This window comes from Myxine glutinosa, chromosome 7 (assembly GCF_964187855.1).
Source record: "Myxine glutinosa chromosome 7, kmMyxGlut1.1, whole genome shotgun sequence".
Classification (NCBI taxonomy): domain Eukaryota; kingdom Metazoa; phylum Chordata; class Myxini; order Myxiniformes; family Myxinidae; genus Myxine; species Myxine glutinosa.
The window spans coordinates 107,833,992-107,858,734 of NC_136267.1; the positions used below are offsets into that span (position 1 = coordinate 107,833,992).

General features: G+C 45.0%; 1 protein-coding gene across 10 annotated transcripts in view; it reads left to right on the plus strand.

Annotated features, from left to right (window-relative positions):
* GPD2 (glycerol-3-phosphate dehydrogenase 2) overlaps positions 1–24,743 on the plus strand; it is a 274,919-nt gene that overhangs the window by 201,749 nt on the left and 48,427 nt on the right. For all 10 annotated transcript variants that reach the window (XM_068123093.2, XM_068123084.2, XM_068123092.2 and 7 more), the window contains one exon: positions 10,988–11,166. In XM_068123093.2, coding sequence (XP_067979194.2) covers positions 10,988–11,166 — 179 coding nt within the window. The remainder of the gene's footprint in view (positions 1–10,987; positions 11,167–24,743) is intronic.

The following is a 24,743-nucleotide window of genomic DNA, read 5'->3' on the forward strand; positions in this document are numbered from 1 at the left end:
GCCAAAATAGCGCCCCGTGGTGGTGTGTGTGCTAACCCTGAAGTGTATGGGAAACTGAAGCTATAATTGAATTGTAAAGATTTATGCGCACACAAAATAAGTTAATTTGAAGCTAATAAAAAAGGCAACTATCACAGAACATGGATATATGAGCCGTTTGAGAGGAACAGTATTTAAGTGCTTTTACTGCCAATTACTACATATTGCAATCTTACAAATATAGGACAAAAATGTTCAAACTTCAGAGATTGGATACAACTTTTTTTAATGATTAAAGTAGTTATTTCAATAAGAAAATGCTTGAAGTCAACATTTGTGACTACAAGTGACACCTTGGGACATTTGTTTGTGCATCAAAGAAACTATTTCAAATCTTATCATATCAATCTATTACGATTATTATTATTATTGTACACCACTGCTTTCCTATGCCATCTCCAGGCGCTGCATAACGTCATTGCCGGGCACCGAAGGGGGCCGATCTCTATCGGCATCCTATCTCTATCTGTATCGGCAGAAAGAGAGCAACCTATCTGCTCTCTTTGCCATTCTCTCTTCTCCCATCCGCACCAAATGTCCAGCCGATCTTATCGAGCATTTCACTAATCTCCCTGTAAAGCTCATCTGCACACAAATCTCCTCCTTCAGTTAATCCATTCTCCTTATATCCACCCTCTTCACTCCTACAATCCTCTTGACCCAGTTGTTCTCACAAATCCACAGTCTCTGGTGTTGCCTCTCTGTCAGTGCCACCGTCTCCAGACCATGAAGGTAGGCCTGTGTTACACACGATAACAGAATCTTCCCTTTCAATCTCCTTGACATCTTTCTGTCTGCCATGACTCCCTCCACCCTTCTCCATGCATTCACATTCACACCCTCCTGAATCCTCCTCTCTGCACCTCTGCCTCGGATATACCATCCCCGGTAACTGTTGCCCCCAGATACTCAAACCTTTTTCTATGTTTTATTCCTTCCCTCTAACCTGATATTCATTTCTTTCCTCTGCTGCCTGACCGACTTCACCTCAGTCTTCTCCATGCTCATCTTCATCTCATGCTTCCCAAATGCCTTATTCCACTCCCCCAGTACTTCCTGCATCTCCTGCCCACTCTCCACCACAACAGCCAGATCATCCGCATGCAACAATGGCAACATCCTCCCCATACTACCCCTCATGTTCACCTTCCTGCTCCATCACCATCACAAACATGAGTGGTCTGAGAGTGATTCCCGGCTTCAAACCTATGTTCACACTGAACTCCTCCGACATCCCAACACCAACTGAAACTCTTCCCTTCATTCCCTTGTTCATCCCTTCCACCAACCTAACCAACCTAAGATATTATATGAGCCAATTGATTAAATATTTAATTATTTTATGATTATTATTTATTTATTTTCATTATGAATCACTTAGTTTTTTTCTTTCTCATCTGGGCAATATCTCAGGCACCTTTTGAGCTAGGCAGCTGATATATTCAGACATGACAATGACCAAGTGATGTGGCTATAAAGGATATTTTTGATATATTGATGAATCAATTAATCAATTTATTATTTTGTTGATTAATCAATTAATTATTTAATTCATCCATTTTCAAAAAGTTACAGCTTCAGATGAAACACTGGTGGTTGAAGTATGCTATTAGCCAATTGATTAAGAAATTATTTTATTGCTATTTATTGATTTTAATTATGCAATTAATTAATCAATTATTGTACATATCTCCCTCCCAATACCGTCTCTATGTGCTGCACGGCAGTATCGCTGGGCGCCTAAGACGCCCCGGCAATTCCGCGTGCTGGAGAATGTTATTTATTTATTTGGCATGTGGGGTGGTGTACTTTGAATGTATCTGTACTTGTTTGATTTATTTTTACATATTTCTTGTCAAAATTTATCTCAAACAATATTCTTCTTTCCAAGTTTCTTCAGGAATGGAATTTGAAAGTTAAAATGTAAAAACTTTAATTTCTATGTTAATGTTTATTCTTGTTTTGAGACAAAAAAAAGGAGCATCTCATTGGCTAAGTGGGTAAGGCCTTGTTGCTTTCCCTTTTCCTTTTTCCGGGTTTGAATTCCATGACTGCTCAACTGTACACGTAATGGCAAAACCACCTGGTTTATTCCTTACCTTGAAAACACATCAATGTTGGGAGGTTACCGAAGGATTCATGCATGCACAGTGTGAAGTTATCGTTGGTATTTCCTGCAAAATGACCAGTTAAGGATGTACATAGCAATTTACCACCATTATTACCGCAGCCCTACAGAAATAGATGTTGCTCAGTGAATGTTGTTACATTGGATTCAATCAAAGAGTTAGGGGCCGTTGAAAAAAAACTGGAAACTCCCATGTAAAAATGCCAATGAAGTGATAAACATGACGATGTACAGCACAGGTTGCTGTGGTATTCTGCTTTATGAATAGATCATGACCGAATGGTGTATTTGTTCTCATCTGTCTCGAACACTGTACAAACACATTACAGTACATCTGTTGCATCAGTACTCATTTTATTCAAATGAAACAAAATGCAGTTTGCACATTAGTTCTTCCTGCCACTCGATGCGAAGTTTCATGTTTCTGACACGAGGCATCTCGGAGCTATGTCAGTCAAGATGGCAGAGGGCAGCACGACGTTGTCAGTGTGTGTTGTTGCGCTATGAACATGAAGACGACCAGTTCTTGCTCAATATTGTGGCTGGAGGTGAAAGCTTGGTGCGCCATTACCATCCTGAGAGTAAGGAGACGGTCAATGAAATACCGCCACAAATACCGCCATCAGCACCAAAATAATTTGAGACATTAGCATATGCCAGGAAAGTCATGCACATGGCTTTTTGGGGTGTTAAGCGGGTAGTCCATTTGGAATTCATGCAAAAGGGTACCACCATTACCTCTAAGGTCTTTTTGCAGCGTGGAAACTCCAGATAAACTGAAGGCACGGATTTTGAGTGTTCGTCCAGACATGCAGATTGTTCTCCAGCATGACAATGCACGGCCTCACATTAGTGCACGAATGACTGAAGCAATTGGTCGTCTCGGTATCACCACTTTACAGCACCTGCCTTACAGCCCAGACCCTAGCCTGGTGTTGGCTTAGCGGTTAGGGTGCCAGCGTGGGATCCTAGGATCCTGGGTTTGAATCCCGGTCGATCGTTGAATTAACACCAGGGGGGTTGACTCAGCCTGTCATCCTTCGGAGGTCGGCAAATTGAGTACCAGTACACTGGTAGTTCCCTATGTGTCGCAAGAGGCGACTAACAGGGTTGGCGGCAGGAAGGGCATCCAGCCATAAAACATTGCTTCAAAAAGGGAACCAAGGTGCCCGAAAAAGGCCAACCCCCGCTCTGTGGGGAAAAATGGCCTCTGAAGGTGGTTCCTTACAGCGCAGACCCTGATGCCAAACTTGAGGAACATCTCCGTGGAGAACATTTTTCTTCCGATTATGATGTTAAGGCCGCTGTAAAGCTTTGGTTAAACCAGCAGGACATGCCGTTTTATCGTGACGTCGTCACAAAACTATTTGAGCGTTGGCAGAAATGTTTGCACCGCAGTGGTGTGTGTGTTGAGAAATAAATATGCACCATGGTAGAATAAAGATTGATGTTCGTATTTGTCTTTGTTTCATTGAAATATCTTGACCTGTTTTGGAGAAAATAAATAGGAGGCATTATTTTTCAACACGCCCTCGTACATGAGCATAAGTTTGTGCTCATCCAATTTTTATGTATGGGCATAAGGTGTGCTCGGGTGATCCTTTGTGAAAAACTGTCTCTAGAGGTCTTTGGCCCAGCTCCACGTTGTCTTGGGCAGATCATATTTCCAAGCTGACCACCAAAACCGTCAACCTCCTTGGAATTCTCCAGAGGGCGAAGTCCTTCTGAAGCCATCCTAAGATTATTATGGTGTACAACTCCTTCATCTGAAATGCCATTAAATATGGCACCCTCACTAACCCGTAATGAATTGGTGCTGCTGTTTTCCATTTTGCCCTGCCCTTCAGCCCAGGGAGTCGACAGTCCATCCAGGTCATTCGCATCTCATGACAGGAGAGCCGTTGTTGGTTCTACCTCTCGCTCAGTACAGGCAGTTTTGTGGCCTGGCGGTCTCACCATCTATCTATTGCTCTTTTTTCTTTGACGAAGGTTAATGCCCGAAACGCTAACCTCTCCCTGCTTCACACGGCATTTAGCACACCTGAATCAACGTTCTGTGGAATTCAGCCATTATTTTATTATCGTTTTACCATCTTGCTCCTTCCGTACTCTCCTCTCTCCATCCAAATATGGTGTTCTTCCAGAAGTTACCCTCCCAAAGTACAAGCTCCATGTCTATCTGCATGAATTCATTCATCTTTGTCTTCTTTTTTGTGGAATAAGAAGAAGAAGAACCACCTTTAGAAGCCATTTTTCCACGCAGAGCAGGAGTTGGCCTTTTTCGAGAACCATGGTTGGCTTTTTGAAGCAATGTTTTACAGCCGGATGCCCTTCCTGCCACCAACCCTGTTAGTCGCCTTTCTTGCGACACACAGAGAATTACCAGTGAACTGGTACTCAATTTGCCGACCTCAGAAGGATGACAGGCTGAGTCATCCCCGCTGGTGTTCAACGATTGCCCAGGATTCGAACCCAGGATCCGCGAATCCCAAGCCGGCACACCAACCGCTAAGCCAACACCGGGCTTGGACTTTCCTGTGGAATAATCTTCGAAAAAAAAAAATGGCAATGAATACAGCATATACTGCAATTGAAGTATGCCAAATGGATGCATTCAAAGGAATACCCAAACGCTGCATTTGAAACCAAGACGATGTAAAACCGAAAGATTGCATGGGGGTATGCACTGTTTTGTTCAGCATATAAAGTTATTTACAGTATTTTGCTTTTTAGATGTGGCAATCTCCGTTTTTTTCGTTCAAAATGTTTTTGCAACAATCTAATTGAAGTTTGCTCTTCATGAAAATTAATATCACACTTAAACATCTGAGCACCTTATGATTACATTTGGTGCAGGTACATCTCATACTGGGGAATCACCAACTATTCTTAAGGCTTTTATGACTATCCTGAAGACCAGGTGGCTTAACCAAGCTACACCATAAGCGAGTCAGGTTATACAGAGTGCGAGCAGTGTTAGCTCGAATAATTAATTTGCTTATACCTAATTAAACCCAGACTTTAATTAATGTATATCTTAATGTATAAAAGAGCTGATGGAATCGAACCTTGTGTATAAAAATACAAACAATCTATTCGAAGCACTTCAATTCAAAGAGTCGTCAATCCCATACGCTGAATCACATCTTTAACCATTTGTGTATATATTGTTGTGGTTTCGAGAACCCACACAGGTAACATCATTAAAGGTTAAAGGTTCCACCCCATAGTTAGGCCACAAACAACATGTAGGCCCATTTAGAACATTAGTTATGTCATAGTATGTGTTTAGGATAAGGCCATTTCCCTCGTAAATCATCTGCGTTGTGTAAAACAAATAAGAATAGGTCCCGTTTCATTGTGCCTCCACCCTCCAAATTCCACCTCGTTGGGCAGAATCCATCCCGCGCCCCATTTGACAACTCGCAGTTTGTTACGCTTGGGATGTTCGCAGTTTGGGATGCTCGCAGTTTGTTACGCTTTGGCTGCCAGCAGCATTTGCTGCTCTTGGTTTGCTGGTTTGCTGGAACAAGCCCAGCCACGAGGTAAGGCCCAAAAAGGGGGTGGAGCGGCAGCGAGGCTGAGATCGGATCGACGGCAGGAGGGACGGTAAGGGCCCCCAACCAATCAGGGCTGAGGCGACATCGCCTGACAGGGTGTGGCTAGAGGTTCGAGAGGGTTGGCTGAAGTGGCGCTATATAACCGCGAGCGCAAAGCCCTTACAGAGGACTCGCGTGCATACGGCAGTGGCAAAGGACTTGGTTGGAGCGCATTGCATTGTTGGTTACAAGGACTTTTGTGGAAGGCGCCATTATTAGAGGACTCATGTGCATACGGCAGTGGCAAAGGACTTGAGGACTTGGTTTGGAGCGCATTGCATTGTTGGTTACAAGGACTTGGTTGGAGCGCATTGCATTGTTGGTTACAAGGACTCGCTGGGGAAAGCGCCATTGTGAACTATTGGGAGAGACGTGCTATCCTGATCGATTGCAAGGGCTTGGTGGGAATTTGGCTGTGGGCTTACGGGGAGTGCATATCAAGCGCCGGTCCTTCTATTACATACCCGGCCGTGAGCCACAACGTAACCGTTACCCAGCCTACCTTTCCCCGATATAATTGTCCGCGCCACCGACACGCGGAGATCCTGCCTGCCGGCTACCATCTTCACCACGGTACGAGTCGGGGACCGGAGCGAGCTGTGAACGAGATCCTTGGGACCATCGCCTGACCATCTACAAACCCCGTGTGAGTGAGTCTGAGAGTCTGAGTTCTTCCTGACTGAGTGTGAACGGGCCCGTGTCCAGGGTATAAGTATAAGACTGTATAAGGCTGCCCTGTGTATCTGCTTCTTCCTCTTCACTGTACATTGCTTCTCTTCCTCTTCTTATTTGTACAGAGCGTAATAAATTACTTGTTCTTCCTGTTTTCCTCTTAATTCGACTGTCTTAGTGATTTCTCCATTGGGTAAGCGTGGCACGATGACAACCGCTCCAATCGGGTTAGTTCCCGTTAACGGCCCGAATCGCGGCTCGCTATTGCTCGGCGTGTCCACTGAAACCGTGGTTCGGGTGGGGTTATTTCCTTGCTTCGCGGCCGGTGTTAGTACTTAGGTAATAAGAATTCGGCTTACAACCATATTTAACACCGACTGGAAGGAACGTGATAGCCCCGGATCGCCTCGACTAGATAACAGGCAAGGGGATTAAACCACCCCCACCCCCCTTGGTAAGGGGAAGGCCGACGTTTGAGATCCGCAACAATATCATGCAACAACTGTACTCAATAGTTCATTTGTGTTCATCCCGCGATGAAGTGTTCATCCCGCTATCCCCGTTCATCCCGTGGGGAATCTCCCACGATGAAGCTAACTCCAAGGGCCTTTCACTCATTCACCGCAGGCAGGTTGGTGGTCTTTCCGTCTTCTACCGACTCCTCTCTGGCCTTGCCCCCCCAGCTCTCTCTGGGCTCTGTCCCCCAAATATTCCTACAGGTCGCACAAGATCTGCCTGCAACCCTCTTATGGTTAAACTGCCAAAATCAAGACTTTCTGCTCACCTTCACTCCTTCATTCCTCTTTTCTCCCGCCTCTGGAACAAACTCCCTCACTCTCTTCAATCCCACTCCACCCTCCAGGTCTTTAAAACAGCTGTTCACCACCATCTCTTATCCTCCCCCATCCAAAACCTTGATCTTTTCTACCCCCGCTAATTTCGGTCCCCTTGTGTTTTATACCTCTTCCCCCCCCCCCCCCTTCCCACACCTCCTCCCCCGAAGCCCTCTCCCTCCCTCACTTCTCCCTTCTCTCAAATGTTGTGGTTGTGTGCTTCCCCTTCTCTCCCCATCTTGTCTTCCGCTCCCTCTTTTTGTATATTTTGTTTGTCTGGTTGATTTGTTTGTGAAATAAATGTTAGCTCTTTCACGAGCCTCGATTCAGTATACAAAAAAAAAAAAAAATCTAAGCACCAGTTAGTTTTATGAAATATGGATATACAACACACAAAATAAAGGATAAAGCTGCCAACAAAAGTCCCATTTCATAACTTGGGAATTGTTTCCTTTTTTGCTGATTAATCTGTGCATGGGTCTGTCTGGTGAATTGTGGGAAACCAATGCCAATGACAGCAGCAGAAACCTTGTTCCTTGTGCACATATTGCCTGGGATGCACCGAGTCTCATGTTGCACCCTCTGCCACCAATCTTGCACTCAGGAACATGTCCTCTGCAGTTAACTCTAACTGAGGTGAAGTTGTCCGCAGGCTGGCTGTGGATAAATCTGAAGCTTTTTCAACATTGGGCTTCTCACCACATCCTTCTCCAGACAAAAGCGAAGTTATTCTGTAGTATGAAAAAATACATGCCTCCTTTGCAGCACTGCTGGATGACTTCATTCACACTCCACATCCTCGCGTCAAGTGATTGACAGACAGACCCGTCTATGGGACAAGTCCAAACTGACCCATTCTCGTTTTCTCAACCTCGTGGCCCTTTTAATCCAGTCAAGCAGTTCTATAAAGGACCTCTGACGGTCCAAAGCTTTGGCAAGTTAATCAATTCCCTACAGAGATGGATAAATAAATAATGACAATTATGTCAGGCAGTGTTTACATTAGCTTAGGTGGTCCACACCAGCATTCCTAAGACTAAGACATAGTTATTAAACTCAACAAACCACATTCCATCATTTATACTTCTTACAAAGAATATTGTAATGTATTTTTTAGAATTAATATTTTTATCCATACTATTTGTTTAATTTTTTTTTTTTTTTTTTACAAATAAGCACTGAAAAAACAGAAATCAGTGCCCACTTATACCATGAAAAACAAAATAGCAAAAGTGCAAATAAAAAAGAACCAACAATACAAGTATATTAGGCTTCAAGATATCTTTGTGCTCTGCAGCAGAAAGCCTGAGTCCTGGATGTTGGTGGATGACCGACAGTGGAATCTGGTAAGCTGCTCCGCACAGGTATCGTTGCGGGCATATAAGACCAGTGACCACTCTCCATCTTGCCAGTAAGAATCTGCACAGTATAGCTTCTAAACGAGGCACTTGCTCTGGTGGACTTTGATGGAGTCCATGATGGAGGTCTTCAAAGTCATGGTCTTCAAAGGTGCTGGAACTTCCTTCCTGCTCCATTTCTCCTGTGTGGTGCGGGGCCGATATTAAATTCCTGTGGAGGGGTATTGATGATACGTACAACGCAACGTTGCACATCATCCCGCTTCTTAAGTTGCATGGTACTTGCACACATCCATGAAAGAGGAGCATACACCATTGTGCTGTGGACATGGGCTTTGCACAAAGGACAAGTGCACATAAATGTGTCTCCTGCTTGGTAAAACCTCGTGACCCACCATACATCAATCACAACAATTAGTGACTCCATACAACAACCAGACTCACTATCCAACAACCACAACTAGTGACTCACCTTACAACTAGTTACTGAACTTACAACCACAACAATTAATGGCTCACCATACAACAACTAGAATTACCATACAACAACCACAATAACTCGTGACTCACCTTACAACAACTAGTGACTCAACATACAACAACCACAACAACCACACTCACCATACAACACCCAGTCCCACAACAACTCGTAACTCACTTTGCAACAACTAGTAACTCAACATACAACAACCAGACTTACCATACAACAACCACAACACCTAGTAACTCACCATACAACAACTCATGACTCACGTTGCAACAACCAGATTCACCATACAACAACCACAACACCTAGTAACTCACCATACAACAACCACAACAACTCGTGACACCTTGTAACAACCAGTGACTAAACATACAACAACCAGACTCAACATACAACAACAACTAGTAACTCACCATACAACAACTAGTGACTCAACATACAACAACCAGACTCACCATACAACAACCACAACACGTAGTGACTCACCATACAACAACCACAACAACTCGTGACTCACCATACAACAACCACAACACGTAGTGACTCACCATACAACAACCACAACAACTCGTGACTCACCTTGCAACAACCGGTGACTCAACATACAACAACCACAACAACTAGTAACTCACCTTGCAACAACTAGTGACTCAACATACAACAACCAGACTCACCATACAACAACCACAACACCAAGTGACTCACCATACAACAACCACAACAACTCGTGACTCACCTTGCAACAACCGGTGACTCAACATACAACAACCACAACAACTAGTAACTCACATTGCAACAACTAGTGACTCAACATACAACAACCAGACTCACCATACAACAACCACAACACCAAGTGACTCACCATACAACAACCACAACAACTCGTGACTCACCTTGCAACAACCGGTGACTCAACATACAACAACCACAACATCTCGTGACTCACCTTGCAACAACCAGTGACTCACCATACAACAACCACAACAACTAGTAACTCACCTTGCAACAACTAGTGACTCAACATACAACAACCAGACTCACCATACAACAACCACAGCACCAAGTGACTCACCATACAACAACCACAACAACTCGTGACTCACCTTGCAACAACCGGTGACTCAACATACAACAACCACAACAACTCGTGACTCACCTTGCAACAACCAGTGACTTGGGTTAGTTACAGTTATACATCAGTTATTTGGGCAACGTTGTCTTTCTTGACTAAAATGTTTATATTATGAACAAGTTTCGTTAACACACATTTGACAACACGCCCGATCTGGAGCAGCAAAGTAAAATTCCAGTGTTGATATCGATGGCCATGCAGCAAAGAACCAAGAATACATATTGCGTCTTGAATTAAAAGGGCAATATGTCACAATTAACGACAGTCTTTTTACATGTCACTTGAATATTTGTACTGTACTGCCTTTTGTGCTTCCGTTGTCATGTGCTTTCAAAAAGTGGACACACGTGAAGGAATGGTTTTCCAGGGCATCATCGCATTGCTCGCCATATATGCTACAGGGCACATTTTAGTGCTTTGACAGCAGGAATTGGACATTAAGTGTATCGTTCACTTTGTTTCCAAGATCAGACAGCGAAACGTAGCGTGAGATGTGTTAAGTTAACAACGCTTTTGGTGGCCTCGGGGCAAACACGGAAATGTTTAAAAAGGAAATGTAGTAGAAATATGAAACCTGCTTGTGCTAATATTTTTCAAAGAAAACTTGATAGTTAATTTCTAGGGAGAGAGACGGTGTCTATAACTATAAGAGTACATGACTTGAAACCACATTGATGGAATGTTTTTTTTATACTATAATTGGATATTGTGAGTCTTGATATATCTCTGTGCGTGGCAGGAGGAAAATGGACAACTTATCGATCGATGGCTGAGGAGACAATCGACAGAGCAGTTGCAGAACATAAATTGCTTGTAACTGGGCCCTGTTGTACTGTGGGCCTTTTGCTTGATGGAGCAGATGACTGGACACCCACACTCCACATCCGCCTCACACAGGATTACGGCCTGGAGCCTGAGGTGAGATTAATAGCACACTGCGCCGTTGTCTTTTCCTTTACACATCATTTGTTTGTTTGGAAAATGTATTGTAGTGTGCTTATATAATTAATTCTAAATGCGGTTACGTCCATGAGGTTGGCGGTGGTGGGTGGTTTATAAGGCCTTAACCTTGTGGAATATCACGCAGTTCGTGAAACGTTTTGGACACGTATTAAGTGTGTATGTGGACAAGGTTGTTGTCCTTGTTGTGTTTCCGTGGTCACGTTGCAGGCCAAATAGTGATAGAGGGGGTAAGACATGTTTTCGTGTTCCTCCACATCTGGAACCATGTGGGCCCAGGCATGTGTAGATTTCATTGCATCACATAGAACGGCATGGGCCGGAACAAGCAATTTTGTGTGTCTTCGAGGCTGACGTAGAAGGGCGGGCACTCCACTGCTTGCCTTGCAGGGCCATGATTGGTTGCGACGCTCATACGCATAGAGCCTTGATTGGCTTCTTGGTACTGCCGTCATGTACTGTGTGACCAGTCTTGGTGAAATTTCACCCAATTGGGTGAAATCGATCTGAGTCTGCTGGACTGGTGGAAGAAATCGAAATTGGTCGAAATCTGGTGAAATATCAACAATACTCCCCGCCACGAGGGGGCGGGGCATGTTAAGTAGTTAAGAACCAACAGGAAGCCAGTTCGGAGCACCGCCGATGGGGCCGCAGTCAGCCACATCACCAGTACAACACCATGACAGGCAAACATCCTGCAAGGCAAGCAATAGCCACGCCCAGGAGGACCTTTGATTGACAAGGGGGAGGGGCGTACAAGAACCGGGCCACACTGATTGGCCACCGACAATCGAAGTGCGACCAATGACACCTCGGCCAATCAGTGAGGTAGGCGCAAACATTCGGCCAATCGGTGCGGAGGGTGAAAAAGACCTACCAACAAGGCCAAGCTGCGCGCTGATTGGAGGGAAGGGCCGGTGACGTCAGACCACGGCAGATGAGGCCGTTTTGCGAACTTTACTCAACTCTTTTCATTAAAAAAGTTTGTTCGACAGTTCATTTGTCAATAAAGTTTGTATGGTAAACAATATTTACAAGTTTGTTGTCATTTAGCAGTCGATATCTAATGAAAACTTGGCATTTGGTGAAATTTAGGCACCCGATTGTTGAAATTCGAAAAACCCGAGTGGCAACACTGGTCATGTACACCACGGGCGTGTGTTGGCTGGTGGAGCGTGGCCTGATCTGCGGTCGTATGGGTAGATTATTTAATGCATGTTAAATTATAACGTGTTCCATCTGTGTTGTCTCATGCTCGGGAATTATGTTTCTGTCTCGTCCCGCATGTGTAATAAACTATTTCATTATTAAGACAACACGTGCTGTCTGTGAGCTGTCACTGGGCCCAGTGGCCAAATTCAAAATAACTGCCCGAACTACTTTGTCGAACATCAAGCCTGGCAAGCCGGATCTTGAAAGACTTGGGCCAAAATCTTCCCCCCCCTGCCAACTCCACAAGAATTCTGGGAATAATTGTGGCCATTAAAGAAAGAAGAAGAAGAATAGGAATGATGTGTCATATCCCTAATCGTCCAAAAGTCCTTGCTGTGATCCAATCACAAATCAGCCAAGCAATAAGCCTTAATTACAATTGCGACTTTGTATTTATATTGCACAAGTTCAGCTGATCACTATGGATGTGGACATAAGAACGAACAGAGCATTTTTTACAAAAAGTAAACCTATTTCATGACTGAAAGCATATTTACAACTGCACGCGATCCTCCACAACACTGAATCTGTAACTTGCCAAAACTCAAAAATAGATTTCCATGAAATTTCCATAAGTTCTTGTTGGTCTGGACCCTCCTCTTTCTTTCAATCCATGCATCGCCAAAAACTACAAATTTATTTTCTTCCGTTTGCACAATGTTGCCCAAATCCGCTCATACCTGAATCAGAAGGCCAATTTAACTTTGGTGAATGTTCTCATGACATCACATTTTGATCATTGCAATTCCCTACTGGCAAACTTGGCTCTTAGACCCTTACAATTGCTGCAGAATACAGCAGCCAGCCAGGCTCATGGTTCAGGCCATGGAAATTTGATCACATCACTCCAATTCTCAACACACTTTACTGGCTTCCTATATCAACATATCGATTTTAAAATTTTGTTAATAACCTTTAAAGCGAGACTTATAGCCAGGTGTCGGCTTAGCGGTTAGGGTGCTGGTTTGGGATCCTAGGATCCTGGGTTCGAATCCCGGTCGATCGCTGAATTAACACCAGGAGGGTTGACTCAGCCTGTCATCCTTCCGAGGTCGGCAAATTGAGTACCTGTTCACTGGTAATTCCCTGTGTGTCGCAAGAGGCGACTAACAGGGTTGGCGGCAGGAAGGGCATCCGGCCATAAAACAACTCTTCAAAAAGGGGACCATGGTGCCCAAAAAAGGCCAACCCCTGCTCTGCAGGGAAAAATGGCCTCTAAAGGTGGTTCTTCAAAGCTATACTTAAATTGGTTCCTGTGTATGGTATAAACTCCTATGTGACCTAAATAAAGTGTGTCTAAATTAATCTATATATATATAAAACACAGTTTGTGTGTGTGTGTAATGTTACCGATAGACTCCTAAACGGAGAGGCTCACGTGCTTGATATTTGGCATAGACATGGCCATTGAGCCTGGGAAGAACATGGCCGACCTAAAAAAAAAAATTTCATAATATTTTTTTACCATATTTTTACCTCAGCGCATTTCGGCGAGGAATATTATGCACGGAATCTGAGGCGGTGGCAGAGCAGCGCGCTGATTCGCTCAGAGCGATCACGTGATGTACCTTGCCGCCATAAACTCAGTTACGCGTTCGCACGTATTTCAGAGCGAAAAGCGATTGCGTTTTTTCACATTCAGCGAGGAACATTGCCATTCACACCACATAGGTTTTTTTTCCTTTCATCTTTACGAGATCCATCTTTTTTATCTATATATATAAAACACAGTTTGTGTGTGTGTGTGTGTGTGTGTGTGTGTGTGTGTGTGTGTGTGTGTGTGTGTGTGTGTGTGTGTGTGTGTGTGTAATGTTACCGATAGACTCCTAAACGGAGAGGCTCACATGCTTGATATTTGGCATAGACATGGCCATTGAGCCTGGGAAGAACATGGCCGACCTAAAAAATTATTTCATAATATTTTTTTACCATTTTTTTACCTCAGCGCATTTCAGCGAGGAATATTATGCACGGAATCTGAGGCGGTGGCAGAGCAGCGCGCTGATTCGCTCAGAGCGATCACGTGATGTTCCTTGCCGCAATAAACTCAGTTACGCGTTCGCACGTATTTCAGAGCGAAAAGCGATTGCGTTTTTTCACATTTCAGCAAGGAACATTGCCATTCACACCACATAGGTTTTTTTTCCTTTCATCTTTACGAGATCCATATTTTTTATTCATATTTACCTCAGCGCATTTCAGCGAGGAATATTATACACAGAATCTGAGCAGGTGGCAGAGCAGCGCGCTGATTCGCTCAGAGCGATCACGTGATGTTCCTTGCCGCCATAAACTCACAGTTACGCGTTCGCACGTAATTCACACGTTCAAAACAAACGAGATCCGCGAAGCGAGTTGGTCGAGTCGTGCTAACCAAGATGGCGACACGGCGGCTTCACTTTTCACGGAGTATGAGCGTTCTATATATTTTCAATTTAGTGCGCCCGACTCGCTCACGTACTTGATTTGTGGCATAGACTTGGCCATTGGGCCTTCACGGTGTAATTTGTGCGAGGCTTTTGTCCGAGTGAGCTTGAGTCGAGAGGGCGAATGTACGGGTTGGGAATGTATGGGTCTCCCTTCCCCCGCCCGGCAACGCCGGTACTGGAGGGCGTCACAGGATCGGTGAGTCTCCAAAATCCGCTTTGTGCTGTTGCGAAGATGCAGGACGATGTCGCGATTGTTGTGCTGCTCTCCGACCATGAGAACTGCAACGTCATTGTTGACTGGCCCTCCCCTTCCCCCTCCCCCTTCCCCCTCCCCCCTCCGTCCTCCCCTCCCCCTCCCTTCCCCCTCCACCCTACCCCCACCCCTTCTCCCTTCCCCCTCCACCCTACCCCCTCCCCTTCTCCCCTCCCCCTCCCTTCTCCCCTCCCCCTCCCTTTTCCCCCTCCTCCTCCCTTTTCCCCCTCCCCCCTCCCCGCTCCCCCTTCCATCCTCCTCCCTCTCCTCCCTCCCCCTCCCCCTCCACCTCCCCCGCTACCCTCCCCCTCCCCCTCCCACCCCTACCCTTCCCCTCCCCCTCCCACCCCTCTCCCCCTCCCATCCCTCCCCCTCCACCTCCCCCCTCTCCTCCCCTCCCCCCTCTTCTCCCCTCCCCCCCCCCCGCTCTGCTCCCCTCCCCCCCGTTCCCCTCCCCTCCCCCGCCCGGCAATGCCGGGTACTTCTGCTAGTAAATTATACAAAGGTACAGTGCATTCAGAAAGTATTCAGACCCCTTCACTTTTTTCACATTTTGTTATGTTGCAGCCTTATGCCGAAATCGTTTAAATTCATTTTTTCCCTCATCAATCTACACTCAATACCCCATATAGACTGCCAGGTGTTCCAATTTTTCATTTCATTTCGTGACCTGAAAATCGGGTGGGCATCAAATTGGCATGATAATATAGAAAAAATTAAGAAATAATGTTCATGACTTTTCACAAGTCAGATTCTGGTACGTTAGTCTGTAATATAATGTTGAAATGTATAATTTTATTTCCAAAATCTCCGTTTAGCCTCGAACGCATTTCGATGTATTGACCAATGAGGATCGCGCTTATTCGCGCTACGAACGATGTCTGGGCTTCCGGCTGCGAGTAAACAAAATGGCGGCCTCCAGTAGCAGCGACGGTGACGAGGGTGGGAGCGAGAAACGCTGTTATATGTGCATTTTTCCGGCCAAAAGATCAAGTTTAATACCTTTTAGTGATTAACATGGCCGCGATATTTGCAATTTGTTCTTACGTGGCAGAATTTAGAAGGTGATCAATAGTGGGGGGGCCAATGTAGCAGATTGAAATGCCCGGTGAAATTGCTTGTTAATTTTTGGACACTGGTTGGGCTGTCTTTAGGGATGATATAAGTTCTAGAAAAAATATGTCTCCAATTGTTTCAAGTTCTTTATGGCGGCCATTTTGGATTTTCAAAATGGCGGATGTCGAAAACGTAAAATTCCATTATCTTGGCTTCTAAATGACCTAGAGTTTCGATTCTGGTGTCCAGTTGTACATTTTTGGGGATAGAGAATTGAATGAAACCTTCTTTAATAACCTACAAGGGATAAAAATAGGTTTTTATGGCACAGCCGAACCAGTGTCCAAAATCTAACTTAATGCACATCTATCTTAATTGTTATTTGTTATTTGTATGTTCCAGATTCGTGACCCTGAGCTATGATGGAGCCAAAAAGCAAGAAAACCAAGAAAGAAACTGATTTCACACTTTGCATTCAGTGCCAGGATCCCCAAGGTGCACTAGTGACTGAGCCAGCACTGGGCTCATATGCAAAGTTTCTCCAGTTCATCCAGGAGAGGGCACGATATGGTGATGCCGACTTCAAACAGATCAGCGAACGATTAAGCTGTTTCACTGCCACTGACTTGAGGAACAATAAAGCAAAGTGGCACCGGGCATGTTATGGATCTCCATGCAACACTGCTCACCTGGAGCGTGCTAGAGTTCGCCACCAGAAAGCCTGCGAACATGGCGACACCCAGCATCTTCATAAGAGGTGTGGACGTCCTTCTTCTGCACCTGCCGCTGCAAGTACCTCAGGTTCTACGCAAGACGAGACTCTTCGCTTCACACGTTCATCATCAACTCCATTCAACAGAGACCTTTGTTTCTTCTGTCAAGAGGTCACTAAGGAAAGTGTACATGTTGTATGCACGTTCAACGCAGGTAAACAGCTGAAGAAAGCTGTTGAAGAAGGCAGCAACCACAAGTGGAAAGTTCAGCTGAGTGCTGCCATCAGTGCACATGATGCTCATGCGATCGACGTCAAGTATCATCTCCCATGCTGGGTGCAGAATGTCCAACGTGCTCCCAAGAGTGGGACATCAAGTGATGACAAAGAACACATACTGCAAGAAACTAATGTTATCAAAATAGCCGCAGACATTGAGTTTGTCAGCCTTGTTCGCTCTCTACTCCAAGCTGGTGAAATTCTCAACATGTCTGACCTGAAGTCGGTTTACTCCAGGATTCTTGACAATAATGGTGTGCACAATGTCCCATCACCTACTACCCAAGGCATGAAGGAGAAAATCAACTCTCACATTGATGACGTTCACTTCATGAAACCAAAACGTCGAAACGAGTCAGACTGTGTATTCTCCACTGCCGTGCGTGATGCAGCTGTCGAAGATGCAATGACGAAGACAAATGAAAAAAACATCGAACAACTGTTTGAGAGTGCCTCTGTTCTCCGCAGTGCCATTGCTTGTCAGAACAAGCACCCATGGCAATTTGAAGGAGAAATGAACACTGATGATGCTGAAAAGCATGTACCCAAAGTACTCTATGCTTTCCTCCGCTGGCTACTGGAAGGACCAGCCACGAGCATTGAGCCAGAGACTATGCGCTCAGCCACTATTCATCGAGATGTAACCATCAGTCAGAACATCATGTACGGCTACAAGTCAAAACGCCAAGTCACGTACAAGCCCAAAGAGCCAGATGCACCATTCCGCCATCGCTTAGAATGGCCACAGCAGCTTGCCGTTGCCATTGTAGTCCATCAGTCCACCAGAAACAAGAAGCTTCTGGATTTCCTGCATGGGTTCGGTCTGTCTGTTGATTATAGTCGGATCTTGCGGTTGGAGACACAGCTGGCCAACTCAGTCATAGAGTCTACGACAGAACAGGGTGTATACTTTCCAAGAACCATGCGCATAGGGACGTTTGTCTTCTTTGCAGTGGACAACAGTGACTTCAATGAAGACACACCTGATGGGAAGCGGACACTCCATGCTACAGCCTGGGCACTCTACCAACGACGGGAACATGCACCCTCCACAGATGAACATAGAACACTGACACTACATGACCGAAAGGCCAGACACCGCTCACTCAAGGTTCTGACTGCTCCAGACTTTGTTCCTTGCCAAGCACCAAACAAACAATCTGCCACAGGTACCACGTATAGCTTCAAGACACGGTCAAACCCAGATGTCACCAAGCCGTACTCTGCGACGGACACAGTGTGGCTACTTTCACGCACAATCATGCGAACAGCTGAAGCTGAGGACGTACAAGACGACATCATCCCACCAGATGACCAGCTGCAAGCTGCAGAACCCCAGCATGCTGACCCTGTTGGGTCACTCGTCCACGATCCAAAACAACCACCTGGCAGTAGGATCAAGCATCACGATATCCCAACTTGGACAGCCTACAACTCACTGCTCTCCTCTTCGAAGCCTCTGACAGAGGTCAACGCCCTGCCATTGGTAGCAGCACCAGCCCATGAATGGCAAACACTGATAACAGTCTTGAAACAGACACAGCAAATCAACTGCATGGTCATGGGTCCCGATAGGAAGACAGTGATCACCTTAGACATGGCCCTGTATGAGCGAGCCAAACAGCTGGAGATGACCAGAGATGACTGCAAAGGCAAGTGGGTACTGCGACTAGGGGAGATGCACACTGTGATGGCTGCACTGAGGGCTGCTGGGAATGCCATAGAGGACCATCCGAGAAGATCTACCCAAGAAGTCAACTGGCACTGGTCAGCAGCCAGACGACGACAATCCTGAACATACTCCACCCCCTCCCAAGAAGGTGACTGTCATAGACGGCATGGCATTAGTGCAAGCAATGGGTAAGCCACAATGGGTCAAAACATGTGCCCAGTGGGCTGGCCATTTCAATGCAACACTGGACTGCAAGACCAACGGGTATGATGAAGTCCACCTCGTGTTTGACCGATATGATCTGCCAAATTCACTGAAAGAGGCCACACGGGAGAGGCGCCAAGGTGGCAAGCCGCCCACTGCTTACCACGTTCAAGACAGCACCCCAATTGGGAAACTGACAGCAAAACAGTTCCTGTCGCACACCAACACCAAAGATGAGCTAACTGTCTATCTGGCAAAGAAAGCTCTGTGTCACTTTGAGGGGACTACCAAGGTCTTCATCGTCACTTCAAGGCAGGATGTCTTCTCCAACTGCATGGATGTACAGCATCTCCGTAGCTCCCAGGAGGAGGCTGATACGAGGATCTTTCTTCACAGTCTAGATGCCGTCCGAAGAGGTGCAACACAGCTGTACATTCAGTCACCTGATACTGATGTATTCATCCTAGCACTCCACCGGTACCATGAACTATGCAAAGACACATACTTCATCACGGGTGTGGGGAACAAGAAGAGGCAAATCTCACTGGAACCAATAGTACATGAACTTGGTGTCAGGAAGGCTGCAGCCCTACCAGGATTCCATGCATTCACGGGAGCAGACCAGACTGGTCGGTTTGCCGGCAAGGGAAAGCTCACATGTTGGCAAGCCCTCAATAGGTGCTCTGTTGAGGTGGTATCTGCGTTTCATGACCTTGGGGCCTCTGAGGAGCTGAGAGCTGACACAGAAAGTGACATTGAGGCATTTGTATGCCAGCTGTATGAGCCTCGTACTACAGTTGTGGATGTGGGCAAGCTGAGGTGGAGACTGTTTACCAAGAAACAGCTAGAGGCACAGAAGCTGCCACCAACACGGGGAGCTTTACATGAAGCCATTGCTCGTGCACATTTCCAGGCCATGGTGTGGCATCAGGCTGATGTACCGGACCCCCAGCTTCCACAACCAACAGAACATGGATGGAGAGCAGAAGGAGATCAGCTGGTGCCCATCACAACCAAGGACCCTCCAGCCCCAGCTGCCATCACACATCTAATCAAATGTAACTGCAAGAAGACCCAATGCATGTCTCACTGCTCATGCAGGTCTCAGCATCTCAACTGTTCTGAGATGTGTATGTGTGGGGCAGATGAAGAGGTGTGTGGTAACACGGGTCAGGAGCGCCCCATGGGAATCGATAACACTGATGATGAGGAGGATGGAGATCCTTCAATGTAACAATGAACACTGCCAACTAAAAATATTGCACAAAGACATTATAAGTGTACATTTGAACACTAAAGTCCAGCCTTTATGTGATTTAGAAGTGAAAATGATGGAAAAAAATATATATATGTGTTGGCATAAGTGCGTGAAAATCCAAGATGGCTGCCATAAGAACCCTTTTGATCATATGTAGGTGTATAAATGTGTGTTTATTGGATTAAGTATCCGCAAATATGTACATTTGGACACCAAAATTAACACTCTAGGTCATTTAGAAGCCAAGATAATGACAATTTCGGTTTTCAACAAACGCCATTTTGATAATCCAAAATGGCCGCTATAAAGAACTTGAAAAAAATGGAGACATATTTTTTCTACAACTTCTATCATCCCTAAAGACAACCCAACCAGTGTCCACAAATTAACATTTGAATTCAACGGGAAAACTGGCCCCCCCACTACAAGCTGAAATTGCGAGAAATTTCGTGAAGAACCACGCTGACGAATTCGGCGAACGTGGCAACAGTATGGTAACAATACCTGCTATTATTTACCTGCTATAGTTTGCAGTATATGATGCAGTATACCGCATGATGCAGCGTTTCATCAAGTGTGTTATTCACGATTTACCGATAAACAACGAGTGAGCAGGGTGCAAAGCAGCATGAAAAAGAGAGAAGAAAATGCAGCCAATACTGGTAGGTTGAATAACTTGAATAATAAGTCATGACAATGCTTCAAAACTTAGTTTGATTTTTTTTTTTGTGAGGTATATGTAAAATGATTTTGTGTGTAGTCGAACGATTTTGAATTGAAGGAACTGTCCAATATTTATGCAAGGAGGTAGGGCCGAGGTGAAACAAATAAATTTTTAAAAGGAAGTCTGAGGAAGGGGGGGGGGGGGGTGGGGGGGAGGGAATCTAGTCGGGCTAACCATGACTTGAGGTCTAGACATTTTTAACTCACATAATTTTAATTGTTTTCTTTTATGTGTATTTATTGCAGCTTCAACGTGCAATGACATCAACGTCATTGAAGCCACCTGCAGTGAACCTTGCCACATATTATGGAGGGAAAAACGAAGGACCCGCTCCATTCGCAACCAGCGTTCCATTGGATCGAGCAACGTACTTCCCATTACTCCAGCACCCTAAGACGATAGACCTAGCATACCACATCACCAAGTACAACATTGACGGGACTCTGCCATCTTGGACAGGATTCAACCAACTACTGTCTTGTGTTGAAGTTCCACCAAAGAGCGTGATAGGGTATCTCCCTGTCATTGATGCCACTCCGACTGAAATGAATACGGTACTAACAATACTGCAGAGAAGTGTTCAGATCGCCGACAAGTTACAGTTGGAAGCAGTCGTCATTGTCGTTGACCAAGCCATCTATTGCAAGGCACAGCTCATTAGATGGAAGAATGCACAGTTCATGAAGAGACTGGTAATTCGACTTGGGGCATTCCACACTGCAATGTCCTTTCTTGGCTGTATTGGAAAGAGATTTCGAGATGGTGGTCTCCAAGACATCCTGGTTGAGTCAGAGATTGTTGCAGTGGGGTCTGTGAATGGAGTGTTCAGCGGCAAGCATTACAACAGGGCAGTTTGAGCCCATAAGCTGATGTCAGACGCGATGCAGCAGATGCTCCTGGATGCATATTTTGAATCTATTCCAGAACATGAAGCGGGTAGAGTGAAGGAACTTTTGTCAAACTTAGCTGAAGCTTTCCCACATCCAAACTACCATGTCATTCTCAACAGTGACAAGTTCAAAGACTTCAAAACCTCCTTTGACAAATTCTTAGAAGCAAGTGACACCAAACCAACATTTCGCTTCTGGAGTTCATACATTGAGACGGTGGAGCTTCTCTAGCCCATCTCGAGTTTATCATGACGTCAATGCGCACTGGTTCGCTTGTACGCCGCGTAATTGTCTTTGATGGGTTAAAATATCACCCCTTACACACTTATTGGACCTATTAACAGTTTCAAAATAGCATTGGTAAACCACCATGGATCGTAGTAGCAACACCAATCACAAATATTGCACAAAAATTTAAAATTATGCAGGTTTTAAGGTCCAAAAACATGACTTTCTGATAAATGCATCAACAGCATGTTATTTTACCAAGTCGTTAAAACAACATTTTTACTACTTTTGGGGGTCTGAATTAATAAATATTGCTGCCAAGACCAATGTGAACATGACATCATATAGTTTGTGTTGTTTTTTTACTGTGTAAATGGGTATTTCAAATGTAACATACAATTGGTGTATACTGGTGTTTTGGGGCAGCGGTTCTCGGTAACGTACCACGATATCGCTTGTGAAAAAAAACAAGATGTTTTGGAGGTCATAAGGCTTCATCCCACACCCTTCTTGCCAAATCCCTAGGTTCAGGTCATGAAATCAAAAAAAAAATAGATATCCACCCTATGGCCCTGTGTCTAATAATGACAAAGAGAAAACAGGATTTTAGAAAGTTTTGCAAATTTATTGAAAAGAAAAAACTGAAATATCACATTGACATAAGTATTCAGACCCTTTGCTAGGATACTTGAAATTTAGCTCAGGTGCCTCCCATTTCTTTTGATCATCTTTGAGATGTTTCTACACCTTGATTGGAGTCCACCTGTGGTAAATTCAATTGATTGGACATGATTTGGAAAGGTACACACCTGTCTATATAAGGTCTCACAGCTGACAATGCATATCAGAGCAAAAACCAAGCCATGACGTCGAAGGAACTGCCTCCAGAGCTCAGAGACAGGATTGTGTCGAGGCACAGATCTGGGGAAGCCTACAAAAAATCTCTGCTGCATTGAAGGTTCCCAAGAGCACAGTGGCCTCCATAATTCTTAAATGGAAGAAGTTTGGAACAACCAGGACTCTTCCTAGAGCTGGCCACCCAGCCAAACTGAGCAATCGGGGAAGAAAGGCCTTGGTAAGAAAGGTGACCAAGAACCCGATGGTCACTATGGCTGAGCTCCAGAGATCCTGTGTGGAGATGGGAGAAACTTCCAGATGGACAACCATTACTGCAACATTCCACCGATCTGGGCTTTATGGCAGAGTGGCAAGACGGAAGCCAAACAGTTCAATCTTGGTTTCATCAGACCACAGAATCTTGTTTCTCACAGTCTGAGAGTCCTTTAGGTGCTTTTTTGCAAACTCCAAGCAGGCTTTCATGTGTCTTTCACTGAGGAGAGGCTTCCGTCTGGCCACTCTGCCATAAAGCCCAGATCGGTGGAGTGTTGCAGTGATGGTTGTCCATCTGGAAGTTTCTCCCATCTCCACACAGGATCTCTGGAGCTCAGCCAGAGTGACCATCGGGTTCTTGGTCACCTCTCTTACCAAGGCCCTTCTCCCCCGATTGCTCAGTTTGGCCAGGCGGCCAGCTCTAGGAAGAGTCCTGGTTGTTCCAAACTTATTCCATTTAAGAATTTTGGAGGCCAATGTGCTCTTGGGAACCTTCAATGCAGCAGAGATTTTTTTGTAGGCTTCCCCAGATCTGTGCCTCGACACAATCCTGTCTCTGAGCTCTGCAGGTAGTTCCTTCGACCTCATGGCTTGGTTTTTGCTGTGATATGCATTGTCAGCTGTGAGACCTTATGTAGACAGGTGTGTGCCTTTCCAAATCATGTCCAATCAATTGAATTTACCACAGGTGGACTCCAATCAAGGTGTAGAAACATGTCAAAGATGATCAAGAGAAATGGGAGGCAACTGAGCTAAATTTCAAGTGTCATAGCAAAGGGTCTGAATACTTATGTTGATGTGATATTTCAGTTTTTTCTCTTTATTAAATTTGCAAAACTTTCTAAAATACTGTTTTCTCTTTGTCATTATGGGGTATTGAGTGCAGATTGATGAGGGGAAAAATGAATTTAAACGATTTCAGCACAAGACTGCAACATAACAAAATGTGAAAAAAGTGAAGGGGTCTGAATACTTTCTGAATGCACTGTATGTGTGCGTATGTGTTTCATTGTGAAACCGCTTCCTTTAATTTTGTTACAATTCCTCACCCCTGGTCTAATCTCCACCAAATTTTGCATATGTGCTGGTGGGGGTACCAACTTCAGGTCAAGGGGAAAAAATGTATAAAATCCCGCCATTCCCTCCCTATCCCCACCCCCCACCGCAATAAGGTAATCATCATATTTAAAGGTAAATTTAAAGAGGAGTAAGGTGTAATCCTCTCTCAAGATGAGGGAGGTGGACAACTCTTATATCGTGTCTGTAGTCTATTTCTGGCATTTCAAATCTTGTTGATTAAAAAAAAAAACCCTTGAAAATTACCATCTTGCTGTAAGCATTGCAGGAAAGTGCAAAATGAGGTACACTTGGTAACCACTGAAGCCTCAACATCACAAGAACAAAGAGGTAGGAAAAGTCTGCTTTGAGACTTAGCAGGGAACACTTTGGGATACATTCTGATAGAAAGGGAACACTTTGGAGATCAGATGAATTACCAAGCCAGTGAA